The sequence below is a fragment of the Chinchilla lanigera genome, unplaced genomic scaffold (assembly GCF_000276665.1).
Source record: "Chinchilla lanigera isolate Chin_1 unplaced genomic scaffold, ChiLan1.0 scaffold00020, whole genome shotgun sequence".
Classification (NCBI taxonomy): Eukaryota; Metazoa; Chordata; class Mammalia; order Rodentia; family Chinchillidae; genus Chinchilla; species Chinchilla lanigera.
Genome location: NW_004955421.1, coordinates 10,291,913 through 10,309,441, shown reverse-complemented (window position 1 = coordinate 10,309,441; position 17,529 = coordinate 10,291,913). Strand labels below are relative to the sequence as shown.

General features: G+C 37.1%; 1 protein-coding gene across 6 annotated transcripts in view; it reads left to right on the top strand.

Annotated features, from left to right (window-relative positions):
* The window catches only part of Cntn4 (contactin 4), a 661,264-nt gene that overhangs the window by 619,293 nt on the left and 24,442 nt on the right, over nt 1–17,529 (top strand). For 5 of the 6 annotated variants that reach the window (XM_005383752.2, XM_013513798.1, XM_005383751.2 and 2 more), the window contains 2 exons: nt 9,093–9,268; nt 13,876–13,996. In XM_005383752.2, the coding sequence (XP_005383809.1) occupies nt 9,093–9,268; nt 13,876–13,996 (297 nt within the window). The remainder of the gene's footprint in view (nt 1–9,092; nt 9,269–13,875; nt 13,997–17,529) is intronic. The other variant, XM_005383753.2, reaches the window with a different exon arrangement.

The window sequence follows — 17,529 nt, the reverse complement described above, 5'->3', positions numbered from 1 at the left end:
GAGCCACTGAAGCAAAAAGAGTTAGACCTGTACAACCCAGGGTAGAATGCTCTATATTTTGCTATACTATGAGGTACAAATGCCAGACCCTTTATATAACCTGATTCAGGCATTTGCATCTATCTACACAGCAGAAAGGAATGTTTATGAGGAGGATGGAAAAAAGAACTCCTTTAAAAGATGAACATCCAAAGTAAAATTTAAAAGGCCGTGAGAAAGCCTGCCACCATGAGCGACAGTCAGCAAACACAGCAGAAGTAGCAATCATGGAATACGACAAAAAGCGCGTTTAGTGAAGTATGTGCAGGTCTCAAGCATGACCCCACCCACCCTTTCCTCCCACTTTGCTGTTGTCCCTCCAGGCCGCAGTCCCACAAGTCCACCTGCTCCCTGACAAAATGGGTTTGTTTAGAAGAGCAGCTCAGACTGAGAAGCACCATGGAACACACTATAACAGTTAGAAAACAATCAATTATTTTTCTATTTAAGGATAATCTAGACTCTCAAGCCAAATGTAGCTTCTTTTTTTTTCTTTTTTTGAGATGAGGTCTCACTATTGCATCCAGGCTGGCCTTGAACTCACTATGTAGTCCAGGCTGACCACAAACTCATGGTGATCATCCTGCCTCAGCCTCTCAAGTGCTGGTATTACAAGGCATATGCCACCATGGCTGGCGAATTAAAGCTAGATATAATTTTAAGTGTGGCTTTGCTTCTAGAAATAGGTACTTGATGAAAACATTAACATGGAGTTTTCTCCCTAATGTAAAATACAGAAATTTATTATTTACATTTTAGTAAAGTGATACATTTCTTTTTTCATTCTTCTTCTTAATAAATGGGATAACATTTGAATTTTAAAGGGTATCTGGTATAGAGCTGGAGTTAGACATCTTCTTAATTTTATTTTCATGGTATGTTTTTAATCTTTACATTTAAAATACTAAAGCAATCTAAGCAACTTTTCCTCTCCTGCCTCTCTACTCCTTCCTCTCCCCTTTCCTCCCCTCCTGTCCCCTCCCTTCCCCTTCCCTTCCTTCTCTTTCTCTTCCTTCTGTCTTTTCTCTCAGGTCTGTTGGCTCAGAGGGCCTAGAATCAATGGCCTCATTAACACATTAACAATGAGCATGTTGAGTCTCTACATCTTACTGTTTCAAAACCAACCTCTCTATTAAAAAGAACCAGGGGTCCCTGGAGAAATGGCTGGTGGCTGATGCTAGGGGTATGGCAGGAGAGGTATCAGATGAGCCTAGAATGTCTTATTGGACCAGAATGTAAGCAAGTAGTGAATGAGGATGAAATGTCAAAAGGACCCAGGAGCTAGCCTTCAAAGGACTCTCACTGATCAAAAAGGAGACAATCTGAGCATGAAAATAAATAATGATAGTAATGTACAACATCTTATGAAATAAAATAAGAAATTATGAGTTTATGCCAGTATATTAAGTAAGCACATGATGAAGGGAGGAGAGCTGTTCTGTACAGAAGACCCTCCACTGGCGTGTGTAGGTGGGTGCTGCCAGGATGGATTGCCTCTTGGCAGCCACCCGTCAGGTCGTTGGTCAGGCAGGAGCTTGCAGGGGATTCTAAGGCTGGTGGCTACAAATTTGAGGAGCATCAGGATGAAAGTTTAATCTTAGACTGCCTTCCCACAAAATGCCTACAAGTTATAAGAGCACAGTGGCAAGTATAAGGTGGAGAAACCATGTGGACTCAACAGAAAGAACAGAGAAAAGAGAGAGAGAAAATAGAGAAAGAGACAGATATAAGGAAATATTTTTACTTTTTTTTTTTTTTTTGGTTTTTCTCTGGTACCGGGAACCGAACTCACGACCTTGCCCTTGCCAGGCAGGCGCTTTGCCACTGAGCTAAATCCCCAGCCGATATAAGGAAATAAATTCAGTAAAATATTAACTACTGTGCTAGGGGAGGCTATGTGTGAAGGTAGAAGAATTCCTTGTACTTTTGAACTCACCTTTCTGTAAGTTTGAAATTATTTCACAGGAAATTATTTTTTCAAAAGCAAGAAAAAATACAAACTATGTCCTTAAAAGCTGAAATGAGTAATAAGCACAGATGCAGGGCTGGCGTTTGTGCGGTGGCTCCTTCCTTCGTGCTGCATATTTAACATAAGGCAGGGTAAAAAGGAATACTTCACCATAACTTCCTGAAGTCTGGCACTTATTTTCATTGGTCACCAGAACAGCCATTCACGGATCTTCAGTAACTTAGCTTTAACCACCTCTTATGAGTAGGGACATATTGAGGTGCTAAGGATTTCCCAAAGTATAAGATGAAGTTCCTGACTTCAGAGACCTGGTTACAGGGGAGGACACGGGGTAGATGTAAAGAAGACAGCTGGTGTTCTGCACCAAAGTGAATGTTGAAGAAATACTTGATGCCAAGTTGTGCAAATGAGAAGTGTGACTAGTGAGTTAGGGCTGTCGGGCAAGTAATGTGGAGGACACTTTGGATTCATTAGCTCTCCAAAGATACAGTAGACTTTATTTAGCCTGGCTTGGATGAGTGAACCTGGTATCCACTCTCTGATGGCCTCTACCTGCATTTGAATACTTCTACAAATGTAGGCGAGTGTCCTCTGAGGCATCTTATGTCATGGTTCTGTTTATTTGTTTGTTTTCTGTGTTGTTCTGATTATTTCTTTGAGAGCTGAGAAAGAGGTTAAAAACATAGTTTGTTTTCCTCTTCAAAAAACTTTCCCAAAGACTGGAGATTCATTTTCATTATATACGAACGTGGAGGGACACAGCTTTCCTGGCTGTCATCACAGTCTCAATCCAAGGTCATGCATGAAATGTTTCCTGAAATGCAGTGTATTTACTGGGGCACATGTTCTTGTTTACATATGAAAGGAGCTGTCACTTTGGCTCCATGAGCAAATTTAAAATAAATCACAAATCTAACATCTTTGATTTTGATCTGGACTTATTACTAAGGAACCATTCAGCAATGATAGACTCAATTATTACATCTTAGGAAACTTCAATTAATTAAGGAACTGCTGATTCAAAAAACTTTGCCTCCGGTGAGGAAAGAATTCTAAGTCCAAATGCCAAGTTCAGAGTAAAATATCAAGAATCTCCTCATTTTTCCAATATCTATACTAAAGTAAATGAACGGGACAATAATTACATGGGTGTTAAATGGAAAGTGAATGCAGAACTCAAAATTTTCTCTTTAAATTTGCTACTTATTCTGTTTCAATAAAAAGGGAAAACAACCACATAAAGCAGAAGAGTAGCTACACTCTTCACACCTTCTTGAGCACACAGGAATGAATGCGGATCAACTAGCCTGGTTTAAATTTAATTGCCTGTTTTGAAACATGTTGCTGTGCAAGTTGAACATCTACATTATGCCTTGAAAATTCAAAGGAGAATGTAAAATTATTCAGAGCCAGAAACTTCATCAATACTGTACATCTACACACACATTTGCTTGTAGTCTTTAAGTATCCAAAACTTTTTTTTTTCATACATCACACAGATGCCTTTTTTGTAGGCACAGCCCTGGCAGTAATGAGAAGCTGGTTGGTGCGCAGAGCTTTTACAAATTTTGTAAGTGGAGAGAACTTATTCTTTTTATCTGACTCCAGTCTGGCCTTTTGTGAAGTCAGGGCTTTATTTTCACCCACCACTTTCCATGGTATTCCTTGCACTACCGCTCCGTGTATCTGGTGTGATAATAGTACCAAGTGTCTTTTCACACTGGCACACCATCCTTCCGAAGACTGCCCTTCTGCTGCAGAAGCCCTGGCAGCTTGAAAACGTCAACACACCCTTTCATGTTTTCTGACTTCATGAGAACGGTCAAATTATTAGGAAATTCTCCCTTATAAGGGCCAAAATATGCCTGTTTACTTTTTGCTTATTCTGTGGGGCATACAAAATAAACAATTAAGCTTCTGCTTATAAACCCTTCACATACTTGAAAACCACTACCATGTCTCTCTTAATTTTTCTTTCTAATGCTAAACACTTTCAATAATGTTAGCTTTTTCAGGTATATTAAATGTATTAGATCATTCACTAGCGTAAGTGTACCGCTCTGTCAGTGAATTCAAAGCACATTCTTAGTACACTTAGATTAACACCTCCTTAACTTGGAATACCACATGCAATAAATTCAGGTTAAGGTTGCACTAGCTTTCTTTGGCAGCTGCTTGCATTCTGCCCATGAAAAAGTTTATCCTTGTGAACTACTAATTCTCCAGTGTCTACCTGTGTAGTTGAACTTTTAAAATGTAACATTAAATTTCATCCCTGATAAAAGGTTAGTACAGTTTAAAAATCACTGTGAATTGTACTTTTCATCTAATGTTGACAGTATCCCTTTTAGACATGTGTTTTATGCACAGTTGATAAGTATAGCTTATCTAGCACTGATTGCACTCTTATTGAAAACATCAACCAGCTAGAGAATGCTCATATTCATCCCCTGAGATTTTACCTTCAGGATTAGTGTTTTTATTAATTAAAAATCTTTGTTGTGGCATTTAACTACCACAAGAGTTTCTGTCTAGTCCCCTTGCATCATGAAAGGTAAGCTGGCTATTAGCTCTTTGATTTGCTAGAGGCCTTTGAAGAAGCTGATGCTTAAAAATCTCCCTATAAAAATTAATTGTAAAAAAGAAAATACAACCCTAGCAAAAAAACTCATCAAAACCAATGCATGCAATAACTTTGCTAATGAAAGGAAATGAAGATAACCAAAAAACACATTAATTATTTTGTTAATAGGCACCAGGTGAGTATCTTGATATGACGAGAAAAATATAAAGAAACTGTCAACTGAAATGGAATGGTTGGCATGGTATAAGGAAAACAATATAAAAATGGAATTCTTGTCCATACATCCAAGAGCATTTGTTTTTACACAAAATATGAGGTGTGATAAAAATGAAGGTAAATGCTTACTTGTTAAAAATTTATTATACTGAAAGATACATTGCCATTCATCCGCCTCAAAATACTTCTCCTCACTTTGAACACGTTCTGGTCACTTTCTGAAGCAGTTCTGGAAGTATTCCTTCATGAGTGTCTAGTTGCATTGTCATAGCCGCTTTGATGTCTAGAACTAATTTCAAAACGTTTACCTTTGATGGTCATTTTAGCATTGAAGGTGAGCCAGAAGCCTCCCAGTGCCAGATTCAGTGAATAAGGTGGATGAGAAAACACAGGGATGTTTTTATGAGCCTGTCTTTCTGCTGGATGGCTCTTGGCAGCAACATTCACAATATTTTTTATCCAAGCTCAGAAAGACACTCATGAAAAATGACTTCCAGAACTGCTTCAAACAGTGGCAACAATGATGGGGTAAGTGTGTTCAAAGTGAAGAGGATTGTTTTGAAGGGGATTAACGGCAATGTATTTTTTACTGTAATAATATTTTCAGTTCAAAAGTTTACTATATATTTGGATCACACCTCATAGTTCTAACTCAGAATATCTTTCCACCAACAAAGTCAGAAATTAGCATGACTTGAATACATATTGTAATTTGTGCAGCTAATCATTAATCTGATGACTAAACCAAGAAAGCAACTCTTCCTTATCACTGTTGTGATCTTTAGAAAAAAATAGCTTATTTTTGTCATCCATGGATTTTAGAAAACATTGTAGAAAGTAAAAGAATTTTTTAAACTACAGGAAGGTTAAACACTTGATAAATAAATATTTTTAAGCATCAGTCCTCTGCAGTCTTGACTTTGTCATTTTCTGCTGTATGAACCAACTTTCAGAAGGAAACTTTTAGGTTGTTGTTGGTCTTACTTATTGTTACTATTTAATTATATCCAAATCCAGCCATCAATTCACATCTTGAGTTCTAATTGCCTCTGAGAATTCTATGCACAGAACAATAGCTAGAGTGACTCTTCAGAACAAAAGTCATAAATATAGGTTCTTCTTGATCTTGATGAATTAAAACCAAAGGAAGGTAGACAGTTTGTTTGCAAAAAGCCATCTGTTTATTTGTATACAGCATTTGTATTCAAATTTAAATACATCAATCAACTAAAAAGCATCAGAATTCATAGCACAGTAAACAAGAATACTGAAGAGACATACACTTTGAGAAAACCAAGGAGTTAATGAGGTTTTGAACCTCTTTAGTTTAATCTTCTCTAGTCCCAGTGAGACCTCTCTGGTGTGGTACAGTGCATGACTTATTTTACACTGACTCTTGCTACTTCCAAGCTCAGAACATGAATCAACAATAAATACTAAATGAATTAGCAGCTATCAGCATAGCAGCTGTATCAGTATGGTCTTTTATTTAAGGAACATTTTCTGGTCTATGGTGAGTCAGCCAGTAACTTACCAATAACAAAACTATTCTGGATCCCTGTGTGTTGCGTAAAGTTATGAATCTTTCAAGAATATTGGCCAAGTGGTTGGAGGTGTAGCTCAGTGGGAGTGCATCTGTTTCACATGTACAAGACCATCGGTTCAGTCCCCAGAACCAAAGGGGGAAAAAGATGAAAACATGGCCAGTTTCAAGTGGCTAGAGACTTTGGGATAGGTGCCAACCCCTTGCTGATAGCCCCAAAATGTTAGGAGATCAGAAGACAAATATTTCTAAGAATTTGAGCCTAGACATTTGTCTTTACACCCATAAATTTGGAATATAAGCTTCCAGCTAGAGCCGTGCCTGAGGCAATAAGTTCATTGGTCTTGCAAGAATCCTACTGAACCCACTTGTACTTCATGGTAGGAATTCTTTGGATTCCTTCTGCATTTAAATATCTTTAGCTGACTATACATAACCAGGAGTGCAAACTGCTGCCTTATGCCCCTAGACTTGCCCTCTGGATTGTCCTGTGCATGGATATCATGTTTTCAGCTAAACGAAGAGAGGCAGAGTAGTACAGCAGACAGTTCCTTAATCACTCTTAAACATCAGTCTCCTCATCTGTTAAACAAGTATGATAATAATACCTGTTTTATAGAAATAAATGATGTAATCTAGGTAAAGCAATTAACAGCACTAAGGGATTCAGTTATTATAACATTATTATTCCCTCAACCTCCTTTCTTAATTATATTCTGTGACACAGAATATATGCTTGGTGGATGAATAAAATGAATGATGCATTAAAATGAAAAACAAAGTTGTAAAATGATTGCACAGGTATTTAAAGAGAATTAGGTGACATCCAATTCTCATTTGCCACATGAAAAAATAGTTATGTAATTTTAGCCTGAGATTATCTGTTTCAGTTTTCATTTTATAGGTGAGGAAAATTCAAATTCAAAAGCTCCAAATAACATAATGGGGCTATTCCTATGTTTTTGCTTAGAATGAGATTTGCTTTTACCTCTTTCCCTCAGTCAAAAATAAAATCTTAGTCTGTAGCTATTCCTGAAGGTTACTGAATCAATAGCTTTTTATTATGTGGCTTACAACAGCTTTAGGCTTTGAAATAAGGGGATTTCTGTCCCATTACCTCTTAGCTGACAGTATCTGTTGTTTATGTCTCATTTTGTGACAGTCACTCATTCAGTAGTGACTAAAAGCACATCAATATACTTATCATGGTCTTTACATTCAGAAAATAGCAAAAGTACGTATTATTACTAAATGATAACCTATTTAAGACAGAGACTTCTCCTTAAAACAATCTCAATTGATTTCCTTCCATACTTGCATAAAAGGGCAGAAAAATTGTTATGAATATTCTCATTATAGAGACAGTTTTAGTAAGGACTGTCAAGAAGTAGGACCCATCACTAAATAGTTGAGGTTATGGATGTGAGGTGATAGATTTGATCACTACAAAATCTATACATGTACTGAAACCTCATATTACACTACATATACATAATCAGTATTTGTCAATTAAAATAAAACCAAAATGTATCCTGTGAAATACAATTTTAAAATTTCCAGGTGAGATTTTAATCCAACACATTCTCTTAATATGTATCTCATAGCTGAAACACAAACCTATGAACATTGAAAGAGAATTGATCAATATTCTTTTATCTTCCTTGGTTTTGCTTTGTCTTATTTGTAATTTTTGTTTTAAGTATTCTGGAATGTGATTAAACTCATGTCATTCTTTAGGTATTTATATGGCTTTTATATTGAATTCAAAACTCTTATTACCGTTGTGCTCTCTGACATCATTTATGAAATGACATTGCATTGAAAAATAAGAAACTACATATATGTAAATATAGTTTTAGAGTTTATAACTCATCTCAACTAAACAAGCCTATTTCATCCCCACTTACAGCTATAATGTAAAGGATGAATTTAAAAACTGATAGTATTTACTATAAAAAAAATTTCATCAGTAATGTTCATTACAGCATTATATTTGTAATAAAATTTGCTAAAATGCTCGCTACTTTCAAAATAGGTAAAACTGTAAACTTAATAGCATATTATGCAGATTATAAAATTATCTTGACTAACATATATATATATATGTAATATTAAGTTCAGATAAAAGGAGCTTTATATATGTACCATAAGATGCAAAGCAAAACTAAAAACCTATGAGCCAAAAGATTAAGGAAACTATTCCAAAATGGAAACAGGGTTTTCATTCAGGTAAAGTTTTGTTTGTTTGGCTTGGGTTTTGTTTAGGTGTTGTTTCTGGCTATTGTTGTTCCTTCTTTGAATTTTCCTGAATATTCTAAATTTCCTACGCTTCTCAATTTTATAGTAGCAAAAAACTTCAAATTAGTGTGAATTTTTCCTGTTTGTACTCAGCTACAATGTAGTGAAACTACAGAGCTTTGAAACCCTTTCTTAAAAGACCGTTTCTGAGAAGGGTGCCAGGAGGTAGGTCCTTCACGGTGCGTCTTAAGTGACCTAATCTCAGTGTGTCCCGTTGAGTTCTGTTCTTTTGGAAAGGTTTGCATAATGAGCAATTTCATCTTTTCCTATTAAAAATGACCTCCCATCCTGAATGTGGCCTTCACAGATGACTGAGGTTTTTTGGTCACAGTCTAAGCAGAAACAAAGCAAAACTACTTACATTTTGGTCTTGGATTCTAGACTTTACTTCCATACAAGCTCACGGCTTTGTTGACAAGTTTGATTTTGTTTTAACACTCCAGATCCAACAAGGGTAATGGTTCCCCCTTCCAGTATGGATGTCACTGTTGGAGAAAGCATTGTCCTGCCATGTCAGGTGACACATGATCACTCATTAGACATCGTGTTTACATGGTCATTTAATGAACACCTGATAGACTTCGACAAGGACGGGGACCACTTTGAAAGAGTTGGAGGGGTAAGTATTAATGTCATGCCATCCACATGAAACAGTGTGCAAGCAGACTTTAAAAACTGACTCAAACTAACTTGTTTAGGTTAACTTAAGAAAATAAAATTACTGTTATAAAACTAATTTTGTTCAACCACCTTATTTTGCAAAACTCTTGGTTAATTCCTGTTTCATTCTGCATAGTAAACAAAACACTATTTATTGAGTAATTGTGTATAGCAAGCCTGCTCTATAATTTTACAACAGTTCTACAAGTTGGTTACTCCTATCTGTGTATACATGAAGAAACTAAGGTTTACAGGAGTTATGTGTGTCATGATTTTCCTCCAATCTTTCTAAACTGCAGCACTCAACTTTAAACTTCAAAGTCCAAGTTCTCTGTTCATAACATACAATATACCACAGAACTTTATTAAGAAAATAGTTTAAGGATATCTTCAGTGTATGTCTTTAGGTCATTAGTTGTACTCCCTTTGATGCTTATAGAAGATTCATCATTGTAAATTTAGCACTTACTTTCTTGATTCTGGAAGTCTGGTAAAGTTATTTATGATCTGCAGGTAATTTGAATACAAATGCTTGAAATTTTTAAATGATTTACTTTCTATAAGAATATATATTGTCATTAAACATGGCATAAAAGAGGTTAGATTGGGGCTGGGGATTTAGCTCAGCAGCACAGCACCTGCCTGGCAAGCGCGAGGTCATAAGTTCAGTTCCTGGTACTGGAGAAAAAAAAAAAAAAAAAAGATCTGGGAAAAAAAGATCTAGAACTAGGAAAAAGTTGAATATATTGGATGTATTAGAGTTATTCTTAAAAAAATCTATATTTCCATTGGTAATAAAGATTCTCTCAGATTTCCCTTCACTTGGAGAAACCTAATGAAAAGACAATAGAATATAGAAATGGGGTTCTTGTTTTTAAAGCCCTCCCACCCATAAGAATATTATTTGACTATCTTGTCTTACCTCCCTTAGGTTGAATATACAGGCCTAAAGCTTACAAAGTCATCCATATTATATACTAGGGATATATTATCCACATAAATATAGTGCTAATTCTTTTCAATACATGTACACTAAATATCTCAAACAGAGTTTGAGTTATAGACTACCAAAAAATGATTTGAATGACTATTTTCTCAATTTTCCCAAGGACAGTATCCAACTAATATCATTGTACATGCAAAGAAGAGAAGTTAATTCATTATATCAGTGGATGTCTCAGCTCATTAGGGATTCTCTCTTGGAACTCCAGTTGAGAAATACTGGGTAACATTACTAGTAGTAACCATTCTAGACCTACTTCTTCATTTGGTTCAGCTTAATAACTTTTTCTAATTCAGAGAGATATTAGATACTTCAAAAGGGCAGTGAGAATATTAAATACCTTAAGGTCTAGGGCCTGGGGATTTAGCTCAGCAGAAAGGCGCCTGCCTGGCAAGCTCAAGGTCGTGAGATCGGTTCCCGGTACTGGAGAAAAACAAAAAAATAAATAAATAAATACCTTAAGGTCTAAAGACATGCATAGCCCCATCTATACCACAAGAGAAATTACTTAATAAACTTTAAAGTTTGTACTATATGAAGGCAAGATAACATTGATTATAATAACAAAGTATATACTGAGAAAATTCTTTATAAATTAAACAGATTGGTAGTTTTTACATTAAAACTAAAAACTTAAATAGGAAAGATATTAAAAACCGTATCTCTGAGAATGTCATAGACATCAAAGAATAAAAATAGGTCCCTGAAGCTCAAAATGGATATGCCACCAATCAGACATGTGGTCTCTGTTGTCAAACCTCTCTGTTGCTTTTGACAAAAACTTCTGCGGGCCCCTGACCATGTTATCATTTTGCTGAGGTCCAGATGAAGATGCCATAATGGAATCAAGCAGAGATGGCTGTGCTGTTGGCCTATGGAAAATGTCTGCCTCTATGAAACTGGTACTATCACCAGTCAATTATTGCTGAAATAACTGCAAAATTAAGGATAGCACTGCAGACAGTGAGATCCAAGTGTAATGGTCACAGGCTCAGTAATGTCTGTAGTGTGGGGACCTGACAAATAGAAGAGGTGAACCTTTGCCATTCTGAAGTCCATCCTGTTTCAGGGTCTGCTTCCTGACTCAGCATAACGACAGTGAGGCTTGGTAGACTCGGCCTACTGTCATTCTAGAAGAGTTATTATTTCATTATCCTTTGATACTCTCAGGTACTCTGTGGAACACAGCAGACCACAGGGGTAGCGGGTGGCGGGGAGCTAGCACTGTTGTATTCTTTTCAGTAGGAGCATAAATGTAGTATTCAGTTGACAGTGTGTTTCCAAGGCAGTCTCCTTCCTGAGACTCTTACTCAATCTTGACTTTGTTTTTTAAATTTCATTTTATTTTAAAGATGCAAATCCAGTCAAAATTTGAGAGTGAATAGAGCAAGCTTGATCATGAGTGTTAGTAAGTTGCCATGCTCTGAAATATTCATGCTACAACAAGTTTCTCTGACATCAAAGCCCCCTTGTGAAGAAAGTGAATTGTGAAGGCAGTGTAGGCATTCCCCTAATGCCAGTATGGCTTCCACCTTGAAATCAATATGGCTTCCCACCTTCCTTACACACATCCTGTTGTGAGGCTCACTTTGTATTTAAATCTTTATTTAAAGTTCTGACAACTGAAATGTCTTACATAAAAAAGCTTAAGAATAATACCTAGTGTAATAAAGATGATCATCGCTTTTATTTGCAAAGTGCCTAACCATTTATCAATCACCTTCTTGTTATCTGTTAGCTCCTTCATCTTCATGAATTCCCCATGAAATCAGTTAGCAATTATTCTCTCATCTTCCTAAGAGTTTATAAAACATGACCAATAAATAGTAGAAACTGGATGAGAACATAAATGTTATAAATAAAAACTTTCAGATAAGAAAATCACAGGTCTTCTGGAATTAGATTTAAGCTCTTCGACATGATTGTTTTGCAAAGAAAATTGATCATGATCATCAATAATACCAGTTTAAATTTACTCTCTGCCTCACAGTCTGTAAAAACATTTCACACAGACATGCAGTCTCATTAGATTCTCACCACACAGCACAGTGGGCAAGGCATCCTTCTTTCAGAGGTCAATAAACTAAGGCCCAGACAGATTAAGAGATTTAGATGAAATCACACAGCAGGAATCAAGATACCAAGTATCAGGACTGCAGCTCTCCATTTACTATATATTTTTGCCTCTCTTCTAGTCCCACCTACAGCAATTGGCAGTTCTGTCTGTTCCACTGTCCTTGATAAATATGAATATGATGGCTTCTATTGAAACAAAGAGAGAAAACCCAGTATTTATTGATTTCAAATAGGATATGGTATTCCTGGGGAGTAGTATAGCATCACTGTTAAAAACAGGAACTGAAGCTGACTATGGGTCAAATCAGGTCGGCCTTTTACTAGTTAGCTAAGTGACTACACAATCCACCTGACTTCTTTGTGTTAGAGTTTCCTTGGCTGTAAAATTGTATTTACCAAGGTAATGTAACTAAAGGACCTGGAACAGTGATGGTAAACCTTTTAGAACTTTCAATGATAACAAATAGCCTGCTGTGGTGTGCCTGCCATAGGTTCACCAGCACTGACCTAGAAGGTGGCCTGCCATATATAAAGTATAGTTAAGCACCATCAATTATTATTGTCATTTGGAGGAATATCAGCAAGGTCTATGTCAGCTTCCCATATAGTTTGGAATAGGAAAACCTGAAAGGGCCATTATGCACCCAAAGTATCACCCATTACAGTTTAGAAAGAAGTACAGCATTTCAAATATGGCTCTTTAAGTGACTGATTTCTTGAACAGCTGTTCTTTAGCGTTTGCGTAACAGGGCTATGAAACCAAACTCCAAGGTATAGCAGAGTTCTTCAGTTAAATATCACTTTTTTGGTAGCCTGTGGAGGGTTCTCTTCTGTATTTATTAAAAGTATTGTGCTGGTGGACTGTGTAGAAATATTTCTGGAGCACATAGACATTCATACTGGAATTTAATTAGTTCTGTTCATCTGCTAATCAAACATGCATTTGGCATTTGGAAAACAAATTAGTACTGTTCCACACTAGGTGATGCAAGATTTCCTTGGAGAATCTGGTCTTCATAATCCTTTAATTCAAACCTGTAGCAATCAAAATTCTGGCTGCAAAACAGACTTGTGCAAGAAAATGTGGATGCTTCCAAATGTGGACTTCCTTCCCCTTTCCAAATATAGAGTTCCAAAGTGCTGGATGCCAATGCTGGCTATAGGCTGAAAGCATGTCTAAAGAAACCCATGAGACTAGATCATGAGCCACCTTATGCACATTTATGTGCTTCCAATAAGGGTGGCAGACTGCTCCAGAGATCTAGAGATGCCAGACACCACAGGTCTTCTTGCAGGTATGTTCTGAAAATGCTAATGTTCTTATCTTTCAAGCAGGCTCAGATCTTTTTAATAGGCCATGGCTTGCATCGCAAATGTTTTCATCAGCCAGTGTAAAATAAATCCATTAGTCATAATATCCTTTGTGTGAAAATGATATTTAGAGCTCATTAAAAAGTAATTGTAGCCATTTTCCCCTACTTTATCAGCAGGACTCAGCTGGTGATTTGATGATCCGAAACATCCAACTGAAGCATGCTGGGAAATACGTCTGTATGGTCCAAACAAGTGTGGACAGACTATCTGCTGCTGCAGACCTGATCGTAAGAGGTATTGGAATTTTTTCTTTGTCCTTAAAATAGTTTTTGTGCTATCTACTCTAGCACAGAGCTCTAAAACTTTGGTGGTTTAGAATTCTGAAAAAAAGTCAGTCATGAGATAGATATCACAAATGGTGGTTAACAGCCCACACAAGCGTCGTGTACAAGTACTTCTCATTGGAATTGATAGAATCTCCTAGGATAGCTTTAGATGAACAAAAGCAGAAAATTTAAAAAGAGATGTGGCAGTGCCCTTTTGTGTTTTAGCTGGACTAACTCACATTTATGTTTTAGGTTAATGGTTTAACAGTGGCATAAATCAACTCATCATCAGGTTTTTCCCAGTTTCATTTTTATCCCTGAGGTTAATAGGGCTGTCCAGGTTGTACAAGTGTGGCTTTGGAGGGAAACACTTCTGTACTGTCTGAGATGCAGTAAATAGTGCTGGGAGTGAGGTAGAAAGTAGTTTTAATGAGGCTCTCTGGAGTCCACATTGCCAACATAACCTAATGCGTGCCTAAAAGCATGACCAACCCAGCTGAGCCACCCCGACTGAGACCTCCCCAGCCTCATCAAGCCAATTTGTAGTGAAACTGTAAGTGGACCTTTAAGAAATATTTTTAACTGAAAATCAAAATGCTAGCAAACCATTACATGTATCAAAATTTAACCTATGCTTGCTTAGGTGTTTGCAAAGTATTAGAAATAAGGCTGAGCTTAGGGTATCACTCAGTGTTAAAGTACTTGGCTAGGATACACAGGTCTTGGATTTAAGTCACAGTACTATAAAAAAAATTTAATGCAAAATAAAAATGAAGCTAACCTACACTATCAAAATAACCTTTTAGCTCATGCTTCCTTAGTCAGAATCCCTAACTGTTGGTGTTGAGGTGTCTTTGGCCTGCTGGCTGAGCCCATGGCAAACTTTCACTGCAAGAAAATGAAAATCCAGGGTATCAGAACTGGAGGCAGGGTAAGGCTGAGTGCATAGGAAATGAAGTATTTTCAGAAGCAACAAAAAGTGGTGCTACATGCTGCAGGCAGTGTGCAAGAGGGAAAAATGTGTAATAGCAACTGAAATTAATTATCAAGAGAGGTTAAAGAAAAATAACATTTATGTCATGTATATTTTCATTATCTTTAAATTCCTTTAAAAACTTTCATCCACGGTGTACATAAGGATGAGTTATAAAAAAAAAAAAAAAACCTTTCAACTGAGGTATATCTACACACAGAATAACTTAAAGAACTGTATTTCTGTTTTAAAAATACACCACAGCTAGTCTGCTCTTCCCTGGAGAACAAAAGAATTCTGTTACTGGAAATGTATCCTTTATTTAATTAGGGTAATGTTCAGATCAGCAGTTTAAACACCAATAAATTAGACTAATAAATATTTAAAGCAGTAATACTTGAAGTTCTTAAATGATATTGTATACTTCATTTCACAGAAAATAATATCAAATACCAAAATGAATTTGCAAATTCAGTCTAAAAGAAAATCTAGTCTAATCAGTTAATAAGGCCAATAAATTAATATGCCATTTAAAACTATAATCTTCTGTTTTATTGCCTACTGCTTTGCCCTTGCAGCTTTTCTGAACATTACAGAGGGGAAGCAGAAATCTATTTCACTGCCCTGTGAGAGGTTCATGTGTTTGAAACTGATTCTGGCCCCTTAACTTCTCTGATGCCTGCCTTATTGAATCTGCCGCTCTCTAAGGGCAGCTGGAAAGACCACTCTTCCCTGAGCAAGGAGTGGATGCTGGCGTCAAACCTGTGCTGTTGCTTGTGATAAAAACCTCTGCGGACGCCTGACCATGTTATCATTTTGCTCAGAGAACAAGAATTTGCACATTTGGTCATTTTGAAAGAGGGACCCAACTTCTCTAAAATAGTTAGTAAACATTCTCTAAGGTCATAGCTACCCATTGGTGGGGGGAGGTGGCAGATAGACAAAGAAGAATAAAGAAAGTCATGAAAATACCATCTTCTCTCCGAAGCCCCAGTTCACACCACCCGTTTGTTTCCTTCTTACACAGTTGCCAACAGTGGGCTCCGAGCCTTCCTATTGGCTGAATTCTTTGACGAGTTCAGAGTGAACACTTTTCTATTTGCAGTGCTTATATTCTAAAGGCCATCAAAGCAGCACACATAAAGAGAAAAGGATGGAAAGGCTAGGATGAGAAACCTGGTCAGGAAAAAAAAAAAAAAAAGAGAATATTATCTTCTGGACTTCACCTAGTTAATAAGAATCCTGAAGACCAAAGATCACCTCAGCATTTCTAGGTGGTATTGGACTGACATGCCGAAATGTCACCATGGAAAATTAATCAGCTCCAGATACAGATTTCCAGACATTTCGTTCAAGAGTGAGAGGGGGAAGATAAATTTAGTCTCACCTGGGACCTATAAAAATAATTTGAAAAGAGAAAAGAGAATGTAGGGCATCACTTCAAGGGTGAAGGAGTAAATCCCAGAACAAAGCCTTACTTTGGGAAATTGCCATTAACTTCACAGCAGTCCATGAGAGATCACCTTCCACCCTGCCCGTGCCTGTGACATGGCGCACTACTATTTGGAAGTATATTGGATTACTATTCCTCCTAGGAATATCTCCTTGTGCTATGTAATGGGCATGAGGTCACTATCATATGCCCTTCATGAGCACCTTCTCTTCCCTAAGTTGATGTGCCTTGTTCAAAGTCATTCAACTACCTGGCCAGAGATTTTTACATTAGGAACTGGGATAATTTGGGTGTTTGCTCTGGCCCTGTTGCTATTTTGCCTTTGCCTGCTAGTTGCTTTCTATCCCTCTATTTCTTCATGATTTCAAGTCTTCATTTAAGACTGATTTCCTCCCCTTTCGATGATTTAAGTACATGGGCAGAAACAATGAACATCAGAACTTCAGAAAGATAAAGTGGAAAAATACAGAAGTGTACAAAGTGGAAAAATGCAGAAACTGTAAATGAGGATCTTTAGACTCCAGCCAATTTTTAAATTGCTTTGAAGAAAGCGAGTCTCATGTCTCTTGAGCACTGGTCATTTTCACAGCAGTTCCTTGCACACCAGTGTGTGCTCCTACTGGATGTGGAGAGGTGTGGGGGTGTTAGTAATTGCAGTGTAGCAGAATGTGCAGAGCAATACCGTGACCCCCAACACCTTACATCTATTTCTGCTCCAGTTCACTTCCCCAGGAGTTGAAATAACCATTTCCAGCAGACTTTAATCTTCATGAAATGAGGAGCAATATCTATCATTTAACAGTACTGTAGCACCATATAACTCTACTGGACCCATAGCAGGAACCCAAAGTAATGCTGAATGGAGAAATGAATTTGAGCCCTTATTATGCCCCAATATTCTCTCTTAACGTCAAAACAAATATTCTACTGTAATCATTCATTTACCTTTTTTTCTATTATTCCATAAGACCCAGGAAGGAAGGGGAATGTCTCATTGCTCTCCGTAGTTTCAGACCCTTGCAGAGTTCTGGCATGTGGACATATTCAAAAAGAATCTGACAGGGGGCTGGGGATT